The sequence below is a fragment of the Sarcophilus harrisii genome, chromosome 2, assembly GCF_902635505.1.
Source record: "Sarcophilus harrisii chromosome 2, mSarHar1.11, whole genome shotgun sequence".
Classification (NCBI taxonomy): Eukaryota; Metazoa; Chordata; class Mammalia; order Dasyuromorphia; family Dasyuridae; genus Sarcophilus; species Sarcophilus harrisii.
The window spans coordinates 445743118-445756753 of NC_045427.1; the positions used below are offsets into that span (position 1 = coordinate 445743118).

Here is a 13636-nt window from a genome sequence, read left to right on the forward strand (position 1 = left end):
ATATGTATGCATATATTGGATTTAACATATACTCTTACCATATTTAACACATATTGAATTATTTACCATCTAGGGGAAGGGATGTGGGAGGGAAATTGGAATACAAGGTTTTACAAGGGTTAATGTTGACAAATTATTCATGCATATTAATGACAGGCAGGGAGCCAAGGCTCAATGAGAAGGGGCATCTGTCATTGTTTATGTGAAAAGGGAGGAAGAGGTGTGGAAAAGAGCAAGGATATGAGTAGGGAATCAAGATAAGAAGGGGATGTGGAAGGAGAACGCAGCAGGAATCAGTCAGTCATTTGTAGGTTACAAGGGAAAACTTCATGTAGAGCAAAATCCGGGTTTAAAAACATATCAGAAGGAAAAATTTGAGAATGAATCCATTAACTAAGTCAATCAGGCCCTAAATTATGCAGATTACTAAATAATATTATCAACTGGAAGGAAGGAAACTATGGTACAAAGGTGGGAAGTAGGAAATCTGCATCATTGATGGTAGATGCTTTAATGGATAAGGACATTCAATGACTCAACTTTTTACTCATATGAAATGGGAAACACCTCAATGGACCCCTCCTGTTGGATATCAGGACACCTTTACAACAACCATATCACTGCATGGAACTACATTAGGCACTGTTTCTACCTTTCAGATTTCCATTCATATATGCAAAGTAGGGAATGAGAGCAGCATTGGGTATGTTGGAAAGAGCTCTTCTCATGGGGAGTCATTAATCAAATGTGTTACACCTAACAAAATTGTGGTTGAATATTACATTAACTTAGTAGGTTAGGTCAATAAAGTACAATCAGAATAGCAACAGAGATGGAATAATCAGATAAAAGGATTTAGGACCATAAGAAATCTTTTAACTATCATCTAATCTAGCTTCCTTATGTTACAGATGAACAGAATGAGGCAAGAATGTGACCAAGGCGAGAGGTCAAATTAAAATTTAGAGTATCTGACTATATGTTTCATTTGCTTCCTACAATAATGTCATGTTATATCTACATCTATGGCAGGGTTTTGATAAATGAAGTTAAGAAGCCACAAGAGCAATGGACACTGAAATTATCATGGTCTTTATAGTGGTGATAACTACTAGCTTAGATTGATCCATTTTAAAATGGGACAAGTCATAAGAAATAAAATCAGAAAGGCAGCATGGTGTAATGGTAAAAATACTGGAGTTTGAATCTTTGAACTGAAATGAATATGCATTCCTTCAAAGCTCAGCTCAAATGCTATCTATCTCCTTCAAAAGGCTTTTCCCAGGCCCATTGCTCAATCAAGATCATGTTGTATTTCCCCAGTAGAATGTAATCTTCTTAGAGATTAAAGTGAGAGACTACCTCATTTTTGTCTTTGTATCCCCAATGCATAGCACATGGGTGCTTAGTAAGCTTAGCTGCATTCTTTTGTCACTACATACCTGTACTCCTTACCCACACTGCATCATTACTAGGGAACACAGTTTCTTCATGTCTGATGAATCCTATAACAGACATCAACCTAAAATTTATGTTATCTAATCTCAACTGGGTTCTCACTGCAACAAGGCAATTTATTTATCCCTAGTTGATTCTCATCCCACCCACCAAAGCAACTTTTCCAAACCTCTTTTATCCTTCCACAATAACCCTTAACTCCATTCTTTCAGCTGAAGACCGAAACTCATACTTCATTAAAAAAACTGAGGCCATTTAACATGATCTTTCTTTCCTCTCCATCTCACAACTACTTGGAATTAGGCTGTGAAGTTCCTGAGAGCAAGGGCTGTTTTTGCCTTTTATCTTATCCTCAGGCTTAGCACAGCACCAGCGATAAATATTTGCTGATCTAACAACCCTTACCATTCTTTCTTCCTTTATTCTAGGCTCTGATGAAAAAGTGGCCATTCTCCTTGCCAATGCCAACCCTTTCATACTCACTTTTGATCTTATCTTATCTAGTTCTTTTTCTGACTGGCCCCATTGCCATACCCATTCTTATTTAATTTTTTCCTTTCAACTAGTTCCTTCTTGTATGTTTACAAACAAAATGTTGCCAAATAGAATTTCTTGTCTTTCCTCCTTAACCCACTCCTCCTTGGAATTTCCCTATTCCTGTCAATAGCAACATGCTTTCATCCACCTGCAATTCAGTCTCTGTGTTATCCTTGACTCTTCACTTTCTCTCATCTCAACCATCCAACTAATTTCCAAATCTTATTTTTATCTCCACAACCTGCACCCCTCCCCACACCCTCCCCCGATACTGCCACTACCTTAATCTAGGCCCTCATTTTCTCTTTCCTGAACTACTTCAATAACTTTCTAATTTATCAACTTGCTTCAAATCTTTCCCTATTCTAATCTGTCCTTCATACAATTGCCAAAGTAATTTCTAGAAGTTCAGGTCTGACCATATCACCTTCTTATAGGTCCTCCCATTGGTTCTTTTTTACATTGAGGATAAACTATAAAGCTCTTCATAACCTGGCTGTGTTCTCTTTTCAGCCTCATAACATTACTCCACTACCCACTACAATGTAGTCAAACTGGCTTTCTGACTGTCTTACCCATGATACTGTTTCCCATCTCTACTGCACTCCCTTTCCTATCCCCATTCCCCAACTCCTTCAGAGTCCTTTGCCTTGAACGTCCTTCCTCCCTTCCTCCAACTCTTAGAAACCTGGGTTTCCTTCTGTAGGTCTTTTCTGATTCCTTCAGTTCCTAATGCCTTGTCCAACCAGTTATTTTGTATATGTTTTATATAAACTGATAGTTAAGTTTACATTAAAAAAAAAAAAAAAAAAAAAACTTCAAAAGTTAGTTATGCAAATTTATCCAAAAACTGAATGGACTGCTTTTGGAGGTGGTTGTTTCCCCTAACTGGAGGACTTCAAGGAAAGTCCTGATCATAAACATTTATTTCAGGTGTTGCAGTGTATATTCTTTTTTTTACCAAGGGGTTGGACTAGATGGCTGCTGAGATGTCTAGAAGCTGTAAAATTCTGCAACAATTCTGACTTATATACACAATCACTTCCCAGTCATTTGTACCTTTTGTTGCTGGCCCAAACTCCAATTGCAGTATGGCCTTCTTCTATTTCATTTTTCCCCTCTTCCCAATTTCTTGTCAAATTCTTTTCAAGTGAGAGCCATTTCTGGCTCAGAGAGTGTAGTCTACACTACATTAAAGGAGTTACCCAACTCAGACCATTATCTATCATGATAATTATGAGTACCTTGAGGGGAAAAAAGTCCCCTTCTTATCTCCCCAGAAATGTTTTCTTTTTTATGGTACACTGGAAAAAATATTCATTGGTTTGGGAGTCAGAAGAACTGGGTTTCACTTATAGCTTAATACCCTGTGTGTCTATGATCAAGTCATTCTTTATCTCTGGGTCTCAGTTTTCCTATCAGTAAAACAAGGGCATTGGACCCGATGATTTCTCGTTTGTCTCCAACTCTAACTTTTTAATAATTTGTATTCTAGCAGAATATGATTTTATCCCTGTTTCATGCATAACTTATGAATTAGTGTAATGAGATTCTTTTCCACTGGATAGGAGTACTTATGCTCCTTTTGGAAATGATTTCTGGCAAAAATAGTTCACCTTAACTACTGAGTGATAAATATTAAAAACAATGGGTCTGAGTAGCAGAATTGGGGAGAAAATCTTTAGCAGGAGTAATATAAAATTTTTTTTAAAAAATTCAGTAACATAAATTGGATCACATTTATGCCATTTGAAGCTATATCTCCCAATACAAACCATACAAAAGATCTGTAATATATTTAATTTTTTGAAGAGAATGAGGGCATCAAAGGTGGGAAGAATAGGATACAGGAGAGAAAAGATGTGTTAATTTTTGAAATTTACTGGTGTCAAAGACCTTTGAAGTAAAGATTTTTCAAAAAAGTAACAATTTGCCACAGAGTGCCAGATGGGGTGCATTGTGTGGTATGGAAAGAACATTTTATTTGGTATCAGAAAACCTGGTTGTGAATTTTGACTCTGCTACTTACTAGTTGTGACCTGGGACAAGCCACTTCATCTCTTTAGGCCTCAGTTTCCTCATCTGTAAAATGAAAAGTTTGGACTAAATGACCTCTAAGGTTTATTTCCACTTTAAATCATAACGAACCTATAGTTTTAAGGATTCTTATCCTGCTGGAATGCCACTGAAAACTTCAAATTTACACAAAGAGACAGGATTAATAAATGTGCCAAATGCATATTAAATCTCCAAAGCAGCTGAAAGTTAAGAGGTGGGAGGAGAAGACATACCCTCAAAAAACTAAAAATGCTTTAAAATTCTTTTTAAAAAATTCATCAATATTTCTGCCTCTGCACCTTTACCCATGCTATTCTCTATGTCGAATTGTTCATTTCTTCCTTCTCCAGTTCCCCTCCCCTATTCCAATTCCAATTGTACATTCTATTTATATTTCAAAGAGTAGAGCAAATGCCATATCTTCTAGGAAACCTTTCCAACTCTACCAGTTAGAAAGGATTTTTCTTTTATCAGCTCTAGCATTTTATACTCTGATTATGCACTTACCAGATTTGAATGTGTGTTGTTTTCATAGCATCACCAATTTAGAACTGGAAGAAATCTTATAGGTGACCTAGTTCAACTCCCTCATTTTATAAATAAGGAAGCTGAGGCCCAGATATGTAATATCTATTAATTTGTATCCATGTTTAATTTCCCCAATTAGGTGCAAACTTCTTGAGCACAGAAGCTGGTTTATTTATCTTTGTGATCTCCCATTGCCTAACAGTGTGTTCTGCACATAGCAGGCTCAAAACTCATATATGAATCAATACTCCTTCCTTACATTAACATAACTATTTATAGTTGTTGAAAGAAAGTCAATTAGACTTACTCTGTGATCTTGGGGTCCAGGTTTCCAATCCATAGCCGATGCCCCTCTTGTAGGGAACCCTCTGAAAGGATAGATGCATTCTCCAGGGGAAGAGTTTTGGTTTCTGCCTCCATCAATCTCTGGAATTTCAGATGAAACAATGAGAGGTTATTCAGCCCAAGAAACTAAGATTAAGTGTATCTTTTTCTTTTTAGGAGGGTGGGGATAGGTAGAGATGAAGGAGAGAAAGAGGAGAAATCACAATATAGATTCTTTCTTCCTGATACTTTAGTAAATCCCTCTAATATTACTGTCATAGGAATAAAGGATTTAGTCCTGGAAGGAGCTTTAAAGATCAGAGGATCATTAATCTATTCCTTGAAGGGATCTTAGCAATCACTCAGTTCAACTCCTTCTTTTAAAAGAGGTGCTAACATAAGTTCAGAGTAAAAAAGTGATTAGCTTAAAGTCACATGATTTTAGAATTGGATTTGAATCCAGGTCCTCTGACTCCACATCAATTCTCTTTTTACTATAATATATTGCTTTCAGAATGAGGAGGTAAGACCATATGACTTCTTGAAGTTCCCTTTCAATTCAAATTTCAGCTATTTTAACCTCAGCACCAATACCCAGGGACAGCTCCTTTGATAGTTGTGGCAAAGAAACTCTATGAAATGCTGAGGATGAATAGGCAGAATGTCAATAGAACTTATGGAGGCAGTTGGGTGGCTCAGTGGATAGAGCACTGGGCCTGGAGTCAGGAAGACCTGAGAAAGGGCATACAAAGATTGAGGGTGTAGATATAAATTAACTTTAATGTGATGATATAAAAAAGAAATTAGGGGTGGAAAAAGGATTATACTGGGAAAAATGGAAAGGAGAGGCAAAATGGGATGAATTACATTACATGAAGAGGCACAAAAGACAGTAGAAGGAAAGAAGGCAGGTGAATAAGCCTTGTTAATTTCATTGGAGATTGGGGAAAAGAAAGGGAAGGCAGATTGAGGGAGATGGGGATCAGAAGCAAAATACTGGTGAAAAGCGAAAGAGTGAAAGAAGAGATCAAAATATAACCTGGAGAAAATAAGATGGCAGGAAATACAGAGTTAGTATGTATATATTCACTATGAATATAAATGGGATAAACTCTCCCATAAAGTCAATGCAGATAGCAGAGTGGATTAAAAGTCAGAATCTTACAATATGTTGTTTATAAGAAACACAACTGAAGCCGAGAAATATATACAGAGTGAAGGGAAAAGACTGGAGTAGAATATATAATGTTTCAGCTAAACAAACAAACAAAAAGCAAGGATAGAAATCCTGATCTCAAACCAAGTAAAAGCAAAAACAAAAAAGAAAAAAGAGAGAGAGATAAGGAAAGAAACCTCATCTTGCTAATGGGTACCACAGATAATAATACAATACTAAACATATGTACCAACATCCAACATTCTTAGAGGAGAAGTTAAATGAGCTGCAAGAAGAAATAGACAGTAAAACTGTAACAGACACAGCAACAAGATTATACAATGATAAATTCTAATGGACGTGACTGTCTTCAATAGTGAGATGATCCAAATCAGTTCCAATTGTTCAGTAATGAAGAGAGCCATCTACACCCAAAGAGAGGACTGTGGCAACTGAATATGGTTCACAACATAGCATTTTCACTCTTTTTGTTGTTTGCTTGCATTTTATTTTGCTTCTCTCTTTTTTTACTGGTTTGATTTGATTTTTCTTGTGCAGCACAATAATTGTATAAATATGTATGTATATATTGATTTGACATATATTTCTACCATGTTTAACATTTATTGGACTACTTGCCATCTAGGGGAGGGTGTGGGGGAAAAGGGTGGAAAATTGGAACACAAAGTTTTGCAAGGGCTAATGTTGAAGAATTGTCCACACATGTTTTGAGAAATAAAAAGCTTAAAAAAAAAAAAAAAACCTATACTAGTGGGGAACCTCAACCTTTCTCTCTTTCAGAACTAGATAAATTTAACCACAAAGTAAACAAGAAGTTAAGGAGGTGAATAGAAATTTTAGAAAAGTTAGGTATGACTTTGGAGAAAACAGTAGTATATGGCACCTACACAAAAACTAACCATGTTTTAGGGCTTTTAAAAACCTCACTATCAAATTCAGAAAGGCATTAATAGTTAATGTATCCTTTTCAGATTATGATGCAATAAAAATTATATATAATAAAACATCGTGGAAAAAGAGACCAAAGATTAATTGGACACTAAATAATCTTTAATCTAAAAGAATGAGTGGATCAAACATCAATTCACAGAAACAATAATTTCATCTAAGAGAATGACAATGAGACAACATACCAAAACTTATGGAATGCTGCCAAAGCAGTTGTTAGGGGGAATTTTATATTTCTAGATGCTTACATGAATAAAAGAGAGAAAGAGGAGATCAATAAATTGGGCATGCAACTAAAAAAGCTAGAAAAACATCAAATTAAAAATTCCTTAATAAATACTAAATTAGAAATTCTGAATGTCAGAGAGTGATCAAATTGAAAGTAAGAAAACTATTGAATTAATATATAAAACTAAGAGTAAACCAACAAAATAGACAAAACTTTGGTTAATTTGGCTAGAAAAAGGAAAGAAGAAAACCAAATTACAAGTATCAAAAATGAAAAGGGTAAACTTACAACCAATGAAAAGGAAATTGAAGCAATAATCGGGAGCAATTTTGCCCAACTGTATGTCAACAAATCTGATAATCTAAGTGAAATGGATGAATATTTACAAAAATATAGATTAACCAGATTAACAAAAAAGGAAATAAATACTTAAATAGTCCCATTTTAGAAAAAGAAATTGAAAAGGTTATCAATGAGCTCTAAGAAAAAATCTCCAGGACCAGATGGATTTACAAGTGAATTGTACCAAACATGTAAAGTAAAATTAATTGTTATACTAGATAAAGTATCTAGAAAAATAGGTGAAGAAGGAATCCTGCCAAACTTTTTTTATGACACAAATATGGTGCTAATACATAAAGTAGGAAGAGCCAAAATAGAGAAAGAAAATTACAGACCAATTTCTTTAATGAATATTGGTGCAAAATTTTTAAATGAAATAGTAGCAAGGAGATTATAGCGACTTATTGGCAAGATAATATACTATGGCCACATGGGATTTATACCAGGAAAGCAGGGCTGGTTCAATATCAGGAAAACTATCAGCATAATGACCTTGTCAACAACAAAACTAACAAATCATGATATCTCAAGAGATAATGAAAAAGCATTTGACAAAGATACACAATACCCATTTCTAATAAAAATACCAGAAAGCACAGAAATAAATGGAGTTTTCCTTAAGTTGATAAATAGCACCTATCTAAAATCATCAGCAAGTATTATATATAATAGGGATAAATTAGAAGCATTCTCAATAAGATCAAGGATGAAACAAGGTTGCCTATTATCACTACTATTATTGAACACTGTATTAGAAACGTTAGCTTTAGCAATAAGAGAAGGAAAAAGAAATTGAAGGAATTAGATAGGTAATAAGAAAACACAAATATCACTCTTTGCAGATGATATAATGGTATATTTAGAGAATCCTAAGAATCAACTAAAAACTACTAGAAATAAAAGATAACTGGCAAAGTTGCAGGATAGAAAATAAAACACATAAAGCATCAGCATTTTTCTCTGTTATCAACAAAGTCCAGCAGAAAGCTATATATAGAGTGAGAAATTTCATTTAAGACAACTGTAGACAACATAAAATACTTGGGAGTCTACCACCCAAGACAAAGCCAGGAACTATATGAACACAATTACAAAACACTTTTCACACAAATAGTTATACTGAAACAACTGGAAGAATATCAAGTGCTTAGCGGTAGGCTGAGCTCATATAATAAAAATGACAATTCTATCTAAATTAATCTACTTAGTTTCAAAGCAATCAAACTGCCAAAAAATTATTTTATAAAGAGCTAAAAAAACAAAAAACAAAAAAACAAAATTCATCTAGAAGAACAAAAGATTAAGAATATCAAGGAAAATGAAAAAAAAAAAAAACTGAATGAAAAAAGAAAATGCAAAGACACCTAGGTGCCCTTTGACCTAAAACTATATTATCAAGTGGCAGTCATCAAAACTATTTGATACTGGCTAAGAAGTGGATCAGTGAAATAGGTTAGGTACACGAGACACAATAGTCAATCATTATAGTAATCTAATGTTTGATAAACCTAAACACTCTAGGTTCTGGAATAAGAACTCACTACTTGACAAAAATTGCTGGGTAAATTAGAAAACAGTATGGCAGAACCTAGACTATGACCAACATTTCACTCTATACTAAGATAAGGTTGAAGTGGGTTCATAATTAAGACATAGATGGCGATATTATAAGCAAATTAGAACAACAAGGGATAGTCTACCTAACAGATCTGTGAAGAAGGGTGGAATTTATGGAAAAATTAGAACTAGAGAATATAATGAAATGCAAACTGAATCATTTTGATTACATTAAATTAAAAAGGTTTTGCACAAACAAAATCAATGCAGCCAAGGATCAGCCAAGGAAGCAGAAAGCTGGGAAAATTTTTTTACAGCCAACATTTCAATAAAGGCCTCATTTCTAAAATATAGAATTGACTCAAATTTATAAGAATGCAAGTCATTCCCCAATTGATAAATGGTCAAAAGATGTAAACATAAAATTTTCAGATGAAGAAATTAAAGCCATTTCTAGTCATATGAAAAAATGCTCTAAATCATTATTGATTAGAGAAAAGCAAATTAAGGCAACTCCGACTAGCTAAGATGACAGGAAAGGATAATGATAAATGTTAAAGGGGATGTGGGAAAAGTGGGACGCCAATGCATCACTGGTGGAATTGTGAAGTGATCCAACCATTCTGGAGAGCAATTTGGAACTATGCCCAAAGGGCTATAAAACCATGCACCTTAGATCTAGTAATGTCATTACTGGGCCTGTATCCCAAAGAGATCATAAAAGAGAGAAAAGGATGTGCAAAAACGTTTGTAGCAGCCCTTTATGTAAGTGGAAAGGAACTGAAAATTGAGTTGATGCCCATCAATTGGGAAATGGCTGAATAAGTGATGGTATATGAATATAATGGAATATTACTGTTCTATAAGAAATGATGAACAAGCTGTTTTCGAAATTTTGAAAAAGCCTAGAAAGATTTACATGAACTGATGCCGAGTGGAGTAGAACCAAGAAAACTATACAAAGTATAGACAGTGATAGACTTGGCTCTTCTCAGCAATTTGGTGATCCAGGATAATTTCAACATACTTGGCCATCTGCATCCAGAAAGAGAACTATGGAAACTGAAGGGATCAAAGCATACTATTTTCACTTTTTGTTTGTTCTTTTCTTTCTCATGGTTTTTTTTTTTTTTTTTGATTTGGATTTTCTTGCACAACATGACAAATATGGAACTACGTTTAACAAGAGCTTCACATATCAGATTGTCACTTATTATCAGAATGCCACCTATATCAGATTACTTTCTGTCACAGGAGAGGGAATGTAAGGGAGGGAGGGAGAAAATTTTGAAACACAAAGTCTTATAAAAATGAATGTTGAAAACTATCTTTACATGTATTTAGAAAATAAAACACTATTGAAAATTTAAAAATTATAAAAAGAAAACCACAAAGATCTGGACATGTTAATTTCAGTTAAACAAGTGTCACATAAAACATATGTAGTATGGATATCTGGGGCAGTTTCTTCGAGTTGAGACTATACTGAAGCACCTGAAGGGAAAATCAATCAATAAGCATTTATTAAATGTTTACTATTTATCAGGCACTAGGGCAAAAAACAGATCTTGAATTTATGTAATTTATATTCTTTTTTTTTTCCTGTTAGTCAGCATTCTTAAGCTTCCAAAGATTTTGGTTTTTTTCTTTTTCTTTTTTATATAAAGCTTTTCATTTTCAGAACACATGCATAGAGAATTTTCAACATTCACCCTTGCAAACCTTGTGTCCCCAATTTTTTTCTCTCTCCCTTATCCTCCATACAGCATATGAGCAATTCTTCTATACGTATTTCCACAATTATCATGCTACACAAGAGAAATCAGATTAAAAAGGAAAAAAATGAGAAAGAAAACAAAATGCAAGCAAACTACAGCAACAACAAAAAAAGTGAAAATAGAATATTGTGATCCATACTCAATCCCCAAGGTCCTTTCTGGGGGAGCAAAAAGGGGGATGGTTCTCTTCTTCACAAAAATCAACAGAACAGGCCTGAATCACCCTGCTATTGAAAAGAGCAACATCCATCAGAATTGATCATCAAATAATCTTGTTGTATACAATGTTCTCTTAGTTCTATACTCATCTCACTTAGCATCAGTTCACATAAGTCTCTCTAGGCCTCTCTGAAATCATCCGGCTGACTGTTTGTTATATAGTTTATATTCTAATGGTGAAGATAACATGCAAACACCTACATACAAGATACATAGAGAGTGGATAGAAAATAACTTTAAAGAAAACTTTAGCAATAAGAGATACGGGGAGAAGAGACGGGACCTAGAAAGGCCTCCTGAAGAAAGTGGGCTTTGGATTGACCTCTTTGAAGTGTTTGAGCTTTAAAGTCGCTCAGACTTAAAGAGTGTGTGAGGTAAAAAAACATTCTAGGAATTGGGGACAGCTAAGGCCAAAATGCAAGATGAAGATGTTGGGGTCCAGGAATAGCAGGAAGCCAACTATGTCAGTAATGAAAAGTTTGGGAAGGAGAGAAAAGTGTACCAGAAAGCTGGAAGAGACCAGGTTGTGAAGAACTTTACATGCTACACAGATCTTTATATCTGATCTTGAAATTAAGAGGAAGTCATTGGGATTTAAGTAGAGAGTTTGTGAGACGCATCATTCTAGCCACTGAAAAGAGCAAAGAATGGGCCTGTTCCTCGTCCCTTGGAATGTTCCATATGCTCCCCATATACGCAGCCTTAAAGATCACTGGAAAACTTCTTGGTAGGGCTGAGCACAAACCCGCCAATCTCCCACTTCGGGCAAGAGTTTTGCACAGCTTCAGCCACACGGCATGCAATTCAATGACCCCTGCCTTGAATTGGCTTATAGAAATCTCCGAAGATCTGCGGTGTTTCCTTGGAGATGGACGCTTAATGGTGGCTACGATTACGACAACAACAATATAAAGTGGCCCAGGACCGCCCAGCGCAGGGCCGGAGCACGTTAGAAGGGCATCTGAAGGGAAGGAGAACACAGCAGTTGGAAGGTACGGGGTGGCCCCGAGATGGAGCAGGGCGGCAGGGGAAAGGTGTGCTCGGGGAACCAACGGAAGACAAGGGGCAGAGGCGGAGACGGAGCGCGAAAGGGAAGCCCCGAAAGCGGGGCCCAGGGACAAGGGGTGAGCCGAGGACGAGGTAGGAGCCCGAGACGGGGGTAGGGAGCAAGGAGGAACTGTCGGTACGAGAGGAATAGGGAGCGAAGGGGGCTGACGCCGAGCGGGGGCGTCCCCGGAGGACCTCAACTCACCCTCTGGATTCAGGCCTGATGCCCTCGGTTCCTCCCGCCGCTAAGGCGGCTACGGTTCGGGATTCCACCACCTGACTCCAACCGCCAGGCCCGGACCCCGACCTCCCTTCTTCCCCTCTCTGACTCCGCCACAGCCGCCACCGATGCGCCTGCGCAACTTGCGCCGTTTCGTGACGTCACAGGCCTGCGTTGATGACGTGCGACCGGCCCGAAGCCTGTTTCCCCGGCAGCGGAAGCCACGGTGAGTCCGATCCTCGGCCCAGCTTCGCTTTTGGGCAGGTGGGGTCGCCGCGGAGCCTGAGAGATAGGAACGTGCGTGCAGGAGTCCAAGCCCTGAAAGGAGTAGGCTTAAAGGCCCAAAACATTATCACTCTCAAGCTCCCAACCTTCGCCCCCCCCCCCACTCCCCACCCCCTCCCCAGAGTTCTAGTTGACCTTTGCGTGAGGGGCGGAGCTTGTCGCCCTAAAGTGAGGCCGAGCGTGGGCGGGGCTTCTGAACTAAGCCGACTGAGTGGGCTGGGGGCGGGGCCTGTCATTTCAGAGCGAGGTTGGGGCAGGGCCTGCGTTCTATACTAAGTGCTTAGGGGGAAGGGGGCGGCGTTTGTCACTCTGGAGCTAGACTGAGGGCAGGAGGAGTTTTTAACCAGTCCGTGGTCCAATGAAGAGGTCCTTAAAACGTTTCAGTCCCTTAACACTCTTAAACATTTTTGAGGACCGGGAAGACCTTTTATTTATTTAGGTTATGTCTTAAAATATTTACTGTATTAGAATTTAAAAGAAAATTAAAAAATAATTCATTTCAAAATAGCAATAACAAACCCATTATGTATTAGAATAAATATTAATGCAAAAAACTATATTTTCCGAAACAAAAAATTAGAAGAAAAGCATTTTTTTTTTTTTACATATCTGGCTTAATAGAAGACTGCTGGATTCTCATTTGTTTCCCTCGAATCTGCTGGGGTATATTAAAATAACATACATAAATAAAATAATATAAATAACATTTTAGTATTATTATGAAAATAATTTTGAGTTGGGAATCACCTTCCCACTAGGGGGCTCATATCTTGAAAACCTTTCTCACCTAGAGTATTGAAACCCAAGGAACTCATAATCTTCTATTAGTCTCAAGCAACAATCATTGATCATGTGATTTAGTGCTAGAAACAACTCTGTCATTCAATTAGCTATTAAATGCATACTATGTGCTGAGTTTTGGGGATGCA

The 13636-nt window shown here is 36.9% G+C and overlaps 2 protein-coding genes across 6 annotated transcripts in view; one reads left to right on the forward strand and one right to left on the reverse strand.

Annotated features, from left to right (window-relative positions):
• RBM18 (RNA binding motif protein 18) overlaps positions 1-12497 on the reverse strand; it is a 32724-nt gene extending 20227 nt beyond the window's left edge. For both annotated transcript variants that reach the window (XR_004232238.1, XM_003757097.3), the window contains exons 1-2: positions 12408-12497; positions 4889-5007 (exon numbers count right to left, since the gene is read on the reverse strand). Coding sequence is in view for 1 of the 2 variants with exons in the window: in XM_003757097.3 (XP_003757145.1) it covers positions 4889-5001 (113 nt within the window). In the remaining variant the exon portion in view is untranslated. The remainder of the gene's footprint in view (positions 1-4888; positions 5008-12407) is intronic.
• Positions 12498-12571: 74 nt separating this feature from the next.
• MRRF (mitochondrial ribosome recycling factor) overlaps positions 12572-13636 on the forward strand; it is a 52976-nt gene continuing 51911 nt past the window's right edge. For all 4 annotated transcript variants that reach the window (XM_012553680.3, XM_012553681.3, XM_012553682.3 and 1 more), the window contains exon 1: positions 12572-12648. The gene's annotated coding sequence lies outside the window, so the exon portion shown is untranslated. The remainder of the gene's footprint in view (positions 12649-13636) is intronic.